Raw genomic sequence first — 12,683 nt, 5'->3', positions numbered from 1 at the left:
AGTGTAGCTTCCCACAGAGAGCTGTTTGAGTTTGAAGGAATGAAGCCATTACCTTGACTAAAGTTGTTTGGAAAAAATTTTTAGGCTATGTTGCTGATTTAATTGCCAATGTATCTTCTACTGACATTCAGTTTTTGCTTGCTGTTGATAATTGAATGGATCTCAAAAATCTAGCAGATCAGTTGTCTTCATGTAGAATTGTGTGTGTGTTTGTGTGTGTGTGTGTGTGTTAGAGAGAGATTGTTTTTATTCTTGTAGGTTTCCATTTCTTCTTTAAGTACTTGTGTTACTGTAGTAAGAGAAACATTAACATAAAATTTACCATCATAGAACCATTCTTAAGTATATACTTTGATTGGAAGTATATTCATTGTGAAACGGGTTTTTTTTAAATAACTTTCCTGTTCTTCCTCAGCCCCTAGTAATCACCATTCTGTTTTCCATTTCTATGAATTTAACTACTCTAAGTAACTCATGTAAGTAGCATTGTACATTATTTGTCTTTTTGTTTCTGGCTTATTTCACTTAACATCTTTAATTCATCATTTGCATGTGACAGAATTTCCTTTTTAAATGCTGAATAATATTCCATTGTACACAAATACACAAACTCACACACACACACACACATACACACATACACACACATTTTGTTTATCCATTCATCCACGAATTGACAATTGGGTTGCTTCCATGTTTTAAGTACTATAAATAGTGCTGCTATGAACCTGAGTGTACAGTTATCACTTGAGATCCTGATTTTGGTTGTTTTGATATGTAACTGGAAATAGAATTGCAGGGTCAAATGATAGATCTATTGTTAGTTTCTTGAGGAACTTCTTCATGTAGAATTTTTGACAAATTTCATTGCTATTGCTCCTGCTGAACTGTATCTGTGACTGCTTGTTTGGCTAATAAATGGACCTTCATGATTAATCTAAATTTTTCTTTTGCACATTTAGGGCCCATGCAGAATCTCCACCATTTGTAAACAACTTAAAGAATGACACTGATGATAAAGGGAAGAATAAAGATGAAGGGGAAGTTTGTAACCATGAAAAAAAGGCTGCTGATAATTGTCTTGAGCCTTATCCAGAAGAAAAAAAGAAGAAACGATCTGGATTCAGAGACAGAAAAGTATGGAACAAAATTTTATGTTAATTGGAATTATATCCTAAAGTAGACCAATGCAGTTTTATTATGTATTTTAAATGGTTCATATTCACTTCTAAGCTGTTTACCTCTTTGCTATTTTCCATCATGTTCTAAGCCAAAGGTACTTATGAATGTGAAATTAAACGGAATAATGACCAGTATATTCTTCCTTAGTTCTTTCAGTTCAGCTACCTAAACTGATTCTTGCTTTATGGATCTTTTAAGTGCTCATCTTCTCATATATTCTTTGTAGTACTTCTGATTTATGAGGTCAAGTTGTAAAGGGAGAATAAATTTTCTTGGAAAAATAACTTCCAGAAAACTGAGTAACTTTGAGGATAGCATAAACTTCAGATTACTGTCAAGATTTTGTGTAGTTAACACAACCTGCTATTATGTAGCTTTTCTATACATAAAAAAGTTTCAATTTTATTATAATAATACCTATGATATTAGGCATTTGAGTTCAGCATACACTCATGATGAACAGTTGTTTAATATCTCTTCTCAATTCCCACCAGTTTTTTTAGCAGGGGTGACAGGTACTGGTGATTAAAAATACAGGGGCTTACTAGTGCTAGGCAAGCACTTCATCACTTAGCTATACCTCTAGCCCCCAAATCCGTTTCTGATTGAGCTTAATTTGAACAGAAGTTATGTATCACAAGTGATTCTTGGTTTCTGAGTCTTCCCAGGGCTTTATGTTATCATATATATTATTTATAATACTTTTTAACTTTATTAGTTTTTCTATAAAGATAAATTTATTTATTCTTTTGCCCTGAGTAAATTCAAAAGAAAGCTGACCTTTACCTTGTGCTAACAGTTTCATTTATAGCCATGCTTTATTTACATTTTACAGAGTTAAAATAACTGATATTTTTTAAACTTTTATTTATTTATTTATTTTAGTTATACATGACAGTAGAATGTGTTTTGAATATCATATATATATGGAGTATAAACTTCCCATTTTTTTTAAAGAGAGAGAGGAGAGAGAGAAGAGAGAATTTTTTAAATATTTATTTTATAGTTATCGGCAGACACAACTCTTTGTTTGTATGTGGTGCTGAGGATCGAACCCGGGCCACATGCATGCCAGGAGAGCGCGCTACCGCTTGTGCCACATCCCCAGCCCCAACTTCCCATTCTTATGGTTGTACATGATGTGGAGTTACACTGGTCGTGTATTCATATATGAACATGGGAAGTTAAGTTCAATTCATTCTGCTGTCTTTCCCATTCCCATCCTCCCCTCCCCCAACTCTGCCCTGTCCAATCTGCTGTACCTTGACCTCCCACCCCCCACCCCCACCCCACCTATTATGAGTCAGCATCCACACTCACAGAGAATATTTGGCCTTTGTGTTTTAAAATGATCCAACTTTTACTTTTTTTGGTGGGGGGTCAGGGGGAGGAGTACCAGGGACCAACCTAGGGGCACTCAATTGCTGAGCCATATCCCCAGCCCTATTTTGTAATTTTTTTAGAGACAGGGTCTCACTGATTTGGCCCAGGCCAATATTTTCTGCTCCTTCTCTTATTTTTGTCTCTGATCTGTATTTGTGGGCCTCCAGAAGCTGCTGGGTACCTGTTTGGCAGTGCAAGGCCTGGGTGAACTGGTTAATTGCAGGAGCAACTTTCAGCTGTATATGGAGGAGAGCCCTTTGCCACTGTAATCAGATGGAGTGGGACCTTTTGACAAAGCAAATGAGGTCCATTTGGGATATCCCGACCTGTGTGAAAATTATTAGGCCCTTTCTCAAGAGATTTATCTATCACCTTTTAGGCCTTCTGCTTCTTCATGACTACCCTTGCTTCTTCCCTTTGGCCTTCTTTCCTTTGGGCATCTTGAGCAGTTAAAAAACAGACTTTTTATTCCTACAGTCTTATCACTCAAATGTTCATTCCTGGACATATAATGTAATCTTGCCTGTTTTGTTTTGATGGTATGTCTTTTTCGTGTCTTTTAATTCTCTTAAACTATAAGTGAACTGGGCATGTTGGTGCATACCTGTAAACCCAGTAAATCAAGAGGCTGAGGCAGGTGGATTGCAAGTTTGAGGCCAGCCTCAGCAATTAAGCAATGCCCTAAGTAACTTAGTGAGACCTGTCTTAAAATAAAAAATAAAAAGTGTTGGAGATGTAGCTCAGTGGTAAAGTACCTCTGAGTTTAATGAAAATCTACAAGTGACAGAATCCAGGCCATTTAACCTATAAAATTCCCTGGAGTCTAGATTTCACTGATGTTTATTAATTCAATTCAGCAAGTTGCTCTACTCTTTGTTGTACCTGAGTATTGACAACTGGATTTTGCAGCTCAGTCAGACTTAGATTTGATCCATGTGGCAATACCAGAGGTGATTTCTTTCTTTCTTTCTTTCTTTCTTTCTTTCTTTCTTTCTTTCTTTCTTTCTTTTTTTCTTTCTTTCTTTCTTTTTTTATCATGAGACAACTAATATGTAGTTACTTTTCTCTTTATGATATTAGCAGCTATTGATGTTTAAAACCAGATCTGTTAATTCATTGTGGTTGCAAAATGGTGATATTCTAATGTTATCAAATATTTTTCATATATTAATGGAATATTTTTCTAAAAAGAATGTCTCATTCATTGTTTGGTTACAATTAGTATCTGGTTACTTACTCTTTGGTACAGTTCATGTAAGAAACATAATGCTCAAATTTTTATCTGTTTGAGTTGGGCAATTTTATTAATGATGTGTGTCTTGATATAATGATACTCAAGAAAATATGGTAAATATTTGAAAGAACTATCATGATTCCCTTATCTATTCTCTAGATCAAATGTCCCAGAATCTTTGATGATCTGTTTCTGGTTCAAAGCCTTTGTTATTTTGCTTAGATGTTATATTCTGAAATCTTTTTTTTAAATATATATTTTTTTAGTTTTAGGTGGACACAATGTCTTTATTTTATTTTTATGTGGTGCTGAGGATCAAACCCTGTGCCTCACACATACTAGTGCTCAACTGCTGAACCACAACCCAATATTCTGAAATCTTTACTATAGTTTTAATTTTCCATCTAACCTGCTTACTTAAATTAGGCAGCTCCATATAACTTGATATAAACTGATCTCCAAGACATAATGCTAAGAAACACACACACACACAACACACACTGTACACTATGACTATACTTCATTCTACTAGTATAGGAGTGCATTAGATCTGTTACTTTCCTTGACCTTTTTTTCAAATTAAAACTCATAGGACTGGGGTTGTGGCTTAGCGGTAGAGCGCTCACCTCGAATATGCAAGACCCTGGGTTCAATCCTCAGCACCACATAAAAGTAAATGAATAAAATAAAGGTATTGTGTCCAACTACAACTAAAAAATAAATTTAAAAAACTTATAACCATTGGTTTATAGTAATAATAGCAAAATGTGTTTGTAGCATAAATTGTGATCAAACTAATAATTTTAAACAGCATAACTTAGTGATTTTCATAACAAGGAAACCGTATTGTTCAGCTTTAAAATCCCTGACTTACATATTATCTTTGTACCTTGTATATAATTTGATTTAATTTTTTAGTTCAGAAAGCCCTCTTTGGCAATAGTTACAGCTTATATACCATAAACATTTCAAACTTTCATTTTGTTATTATTGTTGTTCAGAGGAAGAAGAGAAATCCAGATGGCCTAAAGAAAGATATATCTTCTGCAGTCAGTATTACCCAGCATACAGTTGTAGTTTAATGTAAAATGCTTTTTATATGACTGTGGCTAAGTCTTAAAGCGTCTAAGGGGTTGAAAAGCTACTTATTGTTTGCCAATGTTTAGTCTTTTGATAAAGCCTTCTCTGAAATCTATTCAGATTTTAATTCAAGTTAGCATTGAATTTTTGTCATGTAGGTATAAATTAGCAGTCTTTTCTTAATTGCTAAAAGCACATCTGGTAGTGATATTGAAACCATTGTTAAACAGTTACTACCAATGACCCCAAAGTGACATCTAGTCAGGGCTGATCTGTACAGGAATTGCTATGTTAATGTGACAAATTGCAAACATGAATGTTTTTCTTAACATTAATGAATTGATGAGTTTTAGGTTTTATTGCTTCAATACATTTTGTACCCATTTATATTATAGTATTTATTTTTGGCTACCTCAACATTCAAAATTAAAGATAAGATAAATGTCTTCACCAAAGTAGTATATATGATTGAGAATAATATTTTATATGTTCTATGCTTAGCATAGGAGCTTATATGCCAGATAAGGGAATGAGATACAATATTAATATGTTGCACTGTTAATTAATGTATGACATACTTAATTTAAAAAAATTGTAGATGGACACAATACCTTAATTTTATTTAGTTATTTATTTTTATGTGGTGCTGAGGATCCAACACTGGCTAGGCAAATGCTCTACACTGAGCTATAACCCCAGCCCCAACATACTTGATTTTGTTGTCAAACATTTGCTTATGTGCATTACCAACTCTAACCCTTTGTAAATAATGCTGTATATAAAAGATCATGTAGTAGTTTGGTAGTTTGCTTAATCCTGTAGTGAAAAGTAAAAATTTGCCAGCACAGTGGCATGCACCTAGAATCCCAGTAGCTTGGGAGGCTGAGGCAGGAAAATTGCAAGTTCAAAGCCAGCCTCAGCAAAATCAAGGTGCTAAGCAACTAAATGAGACCCTGTCTCTCAATAAAATACAAAAAATAAAGCTGGGAATGTTGCTCAGTACATGTTGGTCAGATACCCCTGAATGAGTTCAATCCCCGGTACAAAAAAAAAAAAGTAAAAATCTGTTGCTTCAGACCTATTAAAATTTGAGTTTCCATGGTATGTAATTTCATTTTTCTGTGTCATCATTTAATGTACTTTGTTTTTAAAGGCCTGATAACTATTCACAATCATGAAATCTCAAGTCTGTTTTCTTTTAGGATTGAGGAAATTACATAGAAGTGAGAAGAGTAAAGTCAGTCCCTTTTTTCAAAAACTTGGTATTTAAGAACCTGTAGGCTACTATGTATATGACATTGCACCATGTTATTAAGACCTTTTGGATTCTTTTATGGTGTTTTTAAATTTTGCTAGCTTTCAGTTATTTAAGAAACTAGACAATTCTTTAAAAAAAAGAAGTCTAAACAAAAGTTACATGAACATTGCTTCAACTGAGTTATAAATGGTATGTTACAAGAAAGAAATTTTTAAAATTTTAAGTCAGGCTTATTTGTAACATAAAAAAAACCTCATTATAGAAAGAGTAGTAACATTAATTTCTTCAAAAATAAGATGAGACATATATATGAAAATTAATGAGCATTAAAGATGGGAGTATATGAACATTGCTTAAATATAGTAACATTCTTTAAATTTCTAATTTTAGGTGATGGAATATGAGAATAGGATCCGAGCCTACTCCACACCAGACAAAATCTTCCGATACTTTGCCACCTTGAAAGTAATCAATGAGCCTGGTGAAGTAGAAGTGTTTATGACTCCACAAGATTTTGTGCGATCCATAACACCCAATGAAAAACAACCAGAACGTAGGTGCTAAAGTGAAAAATCAGATTGTGATACTTATTTTGTTATAGGCTATTTTACATCTGTGGTGCATAAATTTTATAGGTCCATGACATTATTACATTCACTGTGTAATTATTGCATGTCAGGTGTTGTACTGGACTTTAGTAGTACAAAAGAGGGGAGCCTGCAGTTCAGTGTGGCAAGGAGTAGGGGCTAAGGAGACTGTGCCTCTCTGTCTCATTCATTACCTATAATGAGAATGTCCCCAAGGTCAATGCAATATACATGTAATTGCTATTGATTTATTTTTTTAGCAAGGGAGATAAACACAGTAACAGGTGATTTTAGGAATTTGTAGAAGAATATTATGCAGATATCCTGTGGCAGTGGAAAGAAGAACCACTTAGGGGCTGGGGATGTGGCTCAAGCGGTAGCACGCTCGCCTGGCATGTGTGCGGCCCGGGTTCGATCCTCAGCACTACATACAAACAAAGATGTTGTGCCCGCCAATAACTAAAAAATAAATATTTTAAAAAATTCTCTTTCTCTCTCTCCCTCTCCCTCTCTCACTCTCTCTTTTAAAAAAAAAAAAAGAAGAAGAAGCACTTAGCTCAATGTGGAAATTTGGAGGATGCTCTTTAGAGAAATTTTGTAGGTTTGAATAAAAGACAAGTAAAGAATAAGGGGAGGGGCTGGGGATGTGGCTCAAGCGGTAGCGCGCTCGCCTGGCATGCCCGGGGCGCTGGGTTCGATTTCCAACACCACATAAAAACAAAAAATAAAGATATTGTACCCACCTAAATACTAAAAAAAAAAAAAAAAAAAAAAAAAAAAAAAAAAGAATAAGGGGAAAGGGGGTTGGGGTTGTAGCTCAGTGATAGAACTCTTGCCAAGCACTGGGTTCTCACTGGTAGAACTCTTGTGAGGCACTGGGTTCAATCTTCAGCATCACATAAAAATGAATAAATAAAATAAAGGTATCGTATCCATCTACAACTAAAAATTTTAAAAAAGAGAATGGCTTATTTAGAGAAAACAATCTTAACAAACAAGGTGTGTGGAAAGAAATAGCTTGAAGTTAAATATAATAATTTAAGAATGTATCTGGGAGATACTTTAGGAAAAAGGATCAAGTAGGGAGCGCCAGGATACAGACTTTCTATTGAAGCAACCATTAAGCTGGAAAAGAGATAAGAATCAATTTTTTAAAAATTCTGCCAACTAATCAGCTCATAACCAGGGGAGAACTCACTGAGGAAAGAGCCTACTAAATTTTAGTGACAAAGCTTTGTGGCAATTTTGCCTCCCATCCCTGTTTCCCAGGTCAGCAGCAGCCATAGGAACAGCAGCTATGTTCCTAGTATGGCTTAACATTTGGGAGGGAGGGAGGTGAGCAATACAACTTGTTCTCAAAAAGTTTTGAGTGTACATTTGACACTTGTCCAGAAGTTCACTGAGCCACTAACTAGCACAAAAGCTTGTCCTTTCTTTCATCCATCCAGGACTTAAGTGGCTTCCTCTGTGTCATCTACCAAAAAAAAAAAAAAAAATTAAAGATATGCAGTATACTGCCCATTGCCACCCAGGCCAAGCAACATACAGACTAAACAACCTGGGAAGGATGACCTTTTGAAGGGTCATCACATACTGTACTCCAGATTCTTCAGTATGTATGCTGTGGGACAGAAGTGATTGAAAAAGATTTAAGTGGGCTTGTGTCTTTTACTGATCTTTGGACTCAATGCAAAGAAGAGGTAAAATTCAAGTCAAGAGTTGTAGGTAGCTTGACTAAATGTTAAACCTAAGCTAAGAGCCAATCTGCAAATACTGGCTGAGATTTTGTTTTGTTTTCCATTCTTTTTGGCTCCAGCATTGAAGGAAATCTTTATGAGGTCACCTGCTTACTGCTTAGATAACAGATCAGAAACTGCAGAATACTGTCTTTGTAAGAATACTTTGGAAAAGTCACTATAAAAACTTCATGATTGAAGTGAAAGAACGGAGGTCATTTGTATTATAGAATTTCCCATAGTCTGGATTTTACTGATTGTATCCTTATGATGTTGTTGAATATTTCCTCTGCCCTTTGTATTTCACTCAGGTAGAAAGCACCTGAAAAGGAAGCTACCAAAATGAAAAATCTCTGGATGTTGACACTAGAAGAAAGTATTTTATTATTCTTTGTATGCTTCTTCTTTTTTTTTTCTTCTTAACAGACTTCACATTTATTAATTCTGCAAGTGTTGCCAGGCACAGTGGCCCATGACTGTAATTCCAGTGGCTTGGGAGGCTGAGGCAGGAGGATTGTGAGTTCAAAGCCAGCCTTAGCAAAAGCGAGGTGTTAAGCAACTCAGTGAGACCCTGTTTCTAAATAAAATACAAAATAGGGCCAGGGATGTGGCTCTATGGTTGAGTGCTCCCGATTTCAATCCACAGTATCTCACCTCAAAAAATGTATAAACATTTTTTTAAATAAAATAAATAATTCTACAAGTGTTGGTTGATTGAATCTGCTATGGATTCAGGGATGCAGTAATTAATTCCTGTTGTCATAGAGTAACCAGTCTTTTAAAATAAACATTAAACTTTAGGCTTATATTCCTTTAAATTTGATTCAGGGCCTTGTTTTGTGAAATATGGAAGAGAGTAAAGTAGAGAGAAGAGGATTGGAAGATATTTCCTGATTTTTATGATAGTAAAATATTTTTGTTCCTATAAAAATAAACTGTTCAGGGCTGGGGATGTGGCTCAAGCGGTAGCGCGCTCGCCTGGCATGCGTGCGGCCCGGGTTCGATCCTCAGCACCACATACCAACAAAGATGTTGTGTCCGCCGAGAACTAAAAAATAAATATTAAAAATTCTCTCTCTCTCTCTCTCTCTCTCTCTCTCTCTCTCTTTCAAAAAAAAAAATAAATAAATAAACTGTTCAGGTAAAATCTCGCTGTTCAGGTAAAATCTCATTTGTATCAGTAACTTTTAAAGACGAGTGTATTTTGTTTCTGTTGAGACAATGAAAATGAAACAAGACTTTTTAGACAGTCCACTAAAGTTAATTTATTGTTTGAGGAATATTATTTTTATCCTTTTAGAAATCATTGTGTATTATGATGGCTTTCATATATTTTGACATTTAGGGGTTTTGTTTGTTTTTGTGGTGTTAGCAATTAAACCTAGGGCCTGGCTTGGCAAGTTCTCTACACTAAACTGCATCCCCCACCCCATTTTGTAATTGTTGAAAGACCTATTATTACATAAGCAAAATAGTTGCTAAGTATCCAAGATGCCAAGTACATTTTTCTTTTACATAAAAAGTCAGAATAATAATTATAATCATGAGGAGAAATTCTAATATATTAAAATGAAATTCAATGAAAAATTGGCTTCCTTTTCATTTGCTTATGAACTGGAATTCCCACAAATGTTGATGCAGCAGAAGTAAAGTATATTATTCTTATGAGTTGAAATAAAGAATAGTGAGTCTGTAAGTTTTTTTATAGTTTGAATTTCTATCAGATGGCTGGACTGTAGCCAGCAGCTCATATTTCAACTTTGTTTTGTCATGACTTCACACATCCTGTATCCTAGGATACCCATGAGATCTAAATTTGTAAGTTTTAGTTTTAGAACTGTTCAAAAATAATCATGAAGCATAGACTATATGAAGCCCTAAAATTAAGCTGTTTTGAAATGAGTAGAGAGCTGACGAATTTCAGAGTGAAATGTTGAATAAAAATACTCATGTACTGAATATTAAAAAAGAATTGAGTAGCCATAGTTAAATAGGAAGCTCATTAAAAGAGAAATTTTTTTTCTCTGTGACTTGAACACATCTTATTTCCCTTTCTGTAAAGTCTGTGTCATCACCATTCCTTAGTGTAGTGAATTGGGTAGTTGCTTGAGGCACTAGGCTTTGAGTGGCTCTATCTGTTGTTGTAACCCGTTCTGCATAGGCAGGCAATGATTTTGGTAACCTGGGGCATGGGGAGAAATTTAAATGTTTCATAAAGAAAACTTGGGCTTTGGTCAGAGCAAAGCATACCCTATTATAAAGAGGATCCTTGTTTTCTCTTCCCTCATCTCCAACTGATTGACCCTATGCATCATCTACATGAGAGATGAAAAAGAGGAACACAGATCTTACTGTGATTTAGTTAATCCTGGACCCTGTAGTCTCCTGAGGATGACCCTTAATGCTTTTAATGATATTCTCACCTAGAGCACTGTTAGTGACACATTATTTTATACTGGTTACATAGTACAATAAATATATTTTAAAAACATTTTTGCAATAATATTTTCTCCACTTATCTATTGTGTGTTGTACTTTTGTTTTTATTCCCCTATAGTATATACTTTCCCTGCAGTAGAAGTTGGCAAACTACTCTTTCCATATGACTCTTGTTTCTATATGACCCATGAGCAGAGAATGGTTGGAACATTTTTAAATGTATCACAAGAATATTTTGTGACACCTGAAAATTATATGAAACTTAAATTTCAATGTTTGCAAGAAATTTTACAAACATAGCCATGTTTATTCATTTATGTATGCCAGCTTTTGAGCTATAATAACTGAGTTCAGTTATTGCAGCAGAGACCAAATGTGGCCTATGAACCTGAAGTATTTACTTTCTACCCTTTTGCATCCTGTCCTTTTGCAGAAGAACTTTGCTGACTTCTGGAGTAGAGAATTATATGAGTTAACAATGAGCTGTATTTACATGGAATATGAATCATGGTATTCTTTTTCCAAAAATTAATGTGTTGTGTCATCTTTTTAACAATTTTTAAAATTAGATTATTTATTTATTTATTTATTCTAATTTGCTATACATGATGGCAGAATGTAATTCATTTCATATTACACATATAGAGCACAATTGTACAGTCACTGATTGTACACAAAAGTATTTTCACACCATTTGTGTTTTATACATATACTTAGGGTAATGATGTCTAACTCATTCCACCATCATTCCTACCCCCTTGCCCCCTCTCTTCCCTTCCCTCCCCTTTGCCTCCATTCCTCCCATGCTGTCCACTGCCCCCCCCCCATACACACACACACTGCACCGCCATTATGAGTCAGCATCCTCATAGCAAAAGAAAATATTCAGCCTTTGATTTGGGGGGGATTGTCTTACTTCACTTAGCGTTGTATTCTCCAACTTCATCCATTTGCCTGAAAATGCCATGATTTTTATTCTTTTCTAATGCTGAATAATGTGCCATTGTGTATATATACCACAGTTTCCTTATCCATTCATCTACTGAAGAGCATCTGGGTTGGTTCCGCAATTTAGCTGTTGTGAATTGTGCTGCTATAAACATTGATGTGGCTGTGTCCCTGTAGTATGCTGTTTTTAAGTCCTTTGGGTATAAACCAAGGAGTGGAATAGCTGGTGGTTTCATTCTAAGTTTTTCAAGCAATCTCCATACTGCTTTCCATATTGTCTGTACCAATTTACAGTCCCACCAGCAATGTTTGAGTGTACCTTTCTCTCCACAGCCTGGCCGATGCTTATTGTTGTTTGTATTCTTTTTTTTTTTTTTTTTTTTTTTTTGTATTCTTGATAGCTGCCATTCTGACTGGAGTGAGATGATATCTTACAGTAGTTTTGATTTGCATTTTTCTAATTGCTAGAGATGTTGAACATTTTTTCATATGTTTATTGATTGATTGTATATCATCTTCTGAGAAGTGCCTGTTCAGTTCCTTGGCCCATTTATTGATTGGGTTATTTGGGGTTTTTTGGTGTTAAGGTTTTTGAGTGCATTATGATTGTATCCTAGAGATTAGTGCTGTATCTGATGTGTGAGGGGTAAAAATTTGCTCCCATTCTGTAGGCTCTCTATTCACCTCACTGATTTTTTTTTTTTCTAAGAAGCAGCTTTTAGTTTGAATCTAACCCACCTATTGATTCTTGGTTTTAATTGTGTCATGTCATCCTGAGCAGAACAAAGTTTCTGAAAGCTAAATACATTGAAAACAGTGCTAACTTGTCAGGCACT

The 12,683-nt window shown here is 35.0% G+C and overlaps 1 protein-coding gene across 3 annotated transcripts in view; it reads left to right on the top strand.

Moving 5' to 3' along the window:
• Micu1 (mitochondrial calcium uptake 1) overlaps window positions 1-12,683 on the top strand; it is a 178,748-nt gene that overhangs the window by 41,945 nt on the left and 124,120 nt on the right. For all 3 annotated transcript variants that reach the window (XM_026405812.2, XM_026405809.2, XM_026405811.2), the window contains exons 3-4: window positions 963-1,137; window positions 6,528-6,690. In XM_026405812.2, the coding sequence (XP_026261597.1) occupies window positions 963-1,137; window positions 6,528-6,690 (338 nt within the window). The remainder of the gene's footprint in view (window positions 1-962; window positions 1,138-6,527; window positions 6,691-12,683) is intronic.

Source organism: Urocitellus parryii, chromosome 5 (genome assembly GCF_045843805.1).
Source record: "Urocitellus parryii isolate mUroPar1 chromosome 5, mUroPar1.hap1, whole genome shotgun sequence".
NCBI classification, from domain to species: domain Eukaryota; kingdom Metazoa; phylum Chordata; class Mammalia; order Rodentia; family Sciuridae; genus Urocitellus; species Urocitellus parryii.
This window is presented reverse-complemented; position numbering and strand designations above follow the sequence as displayed.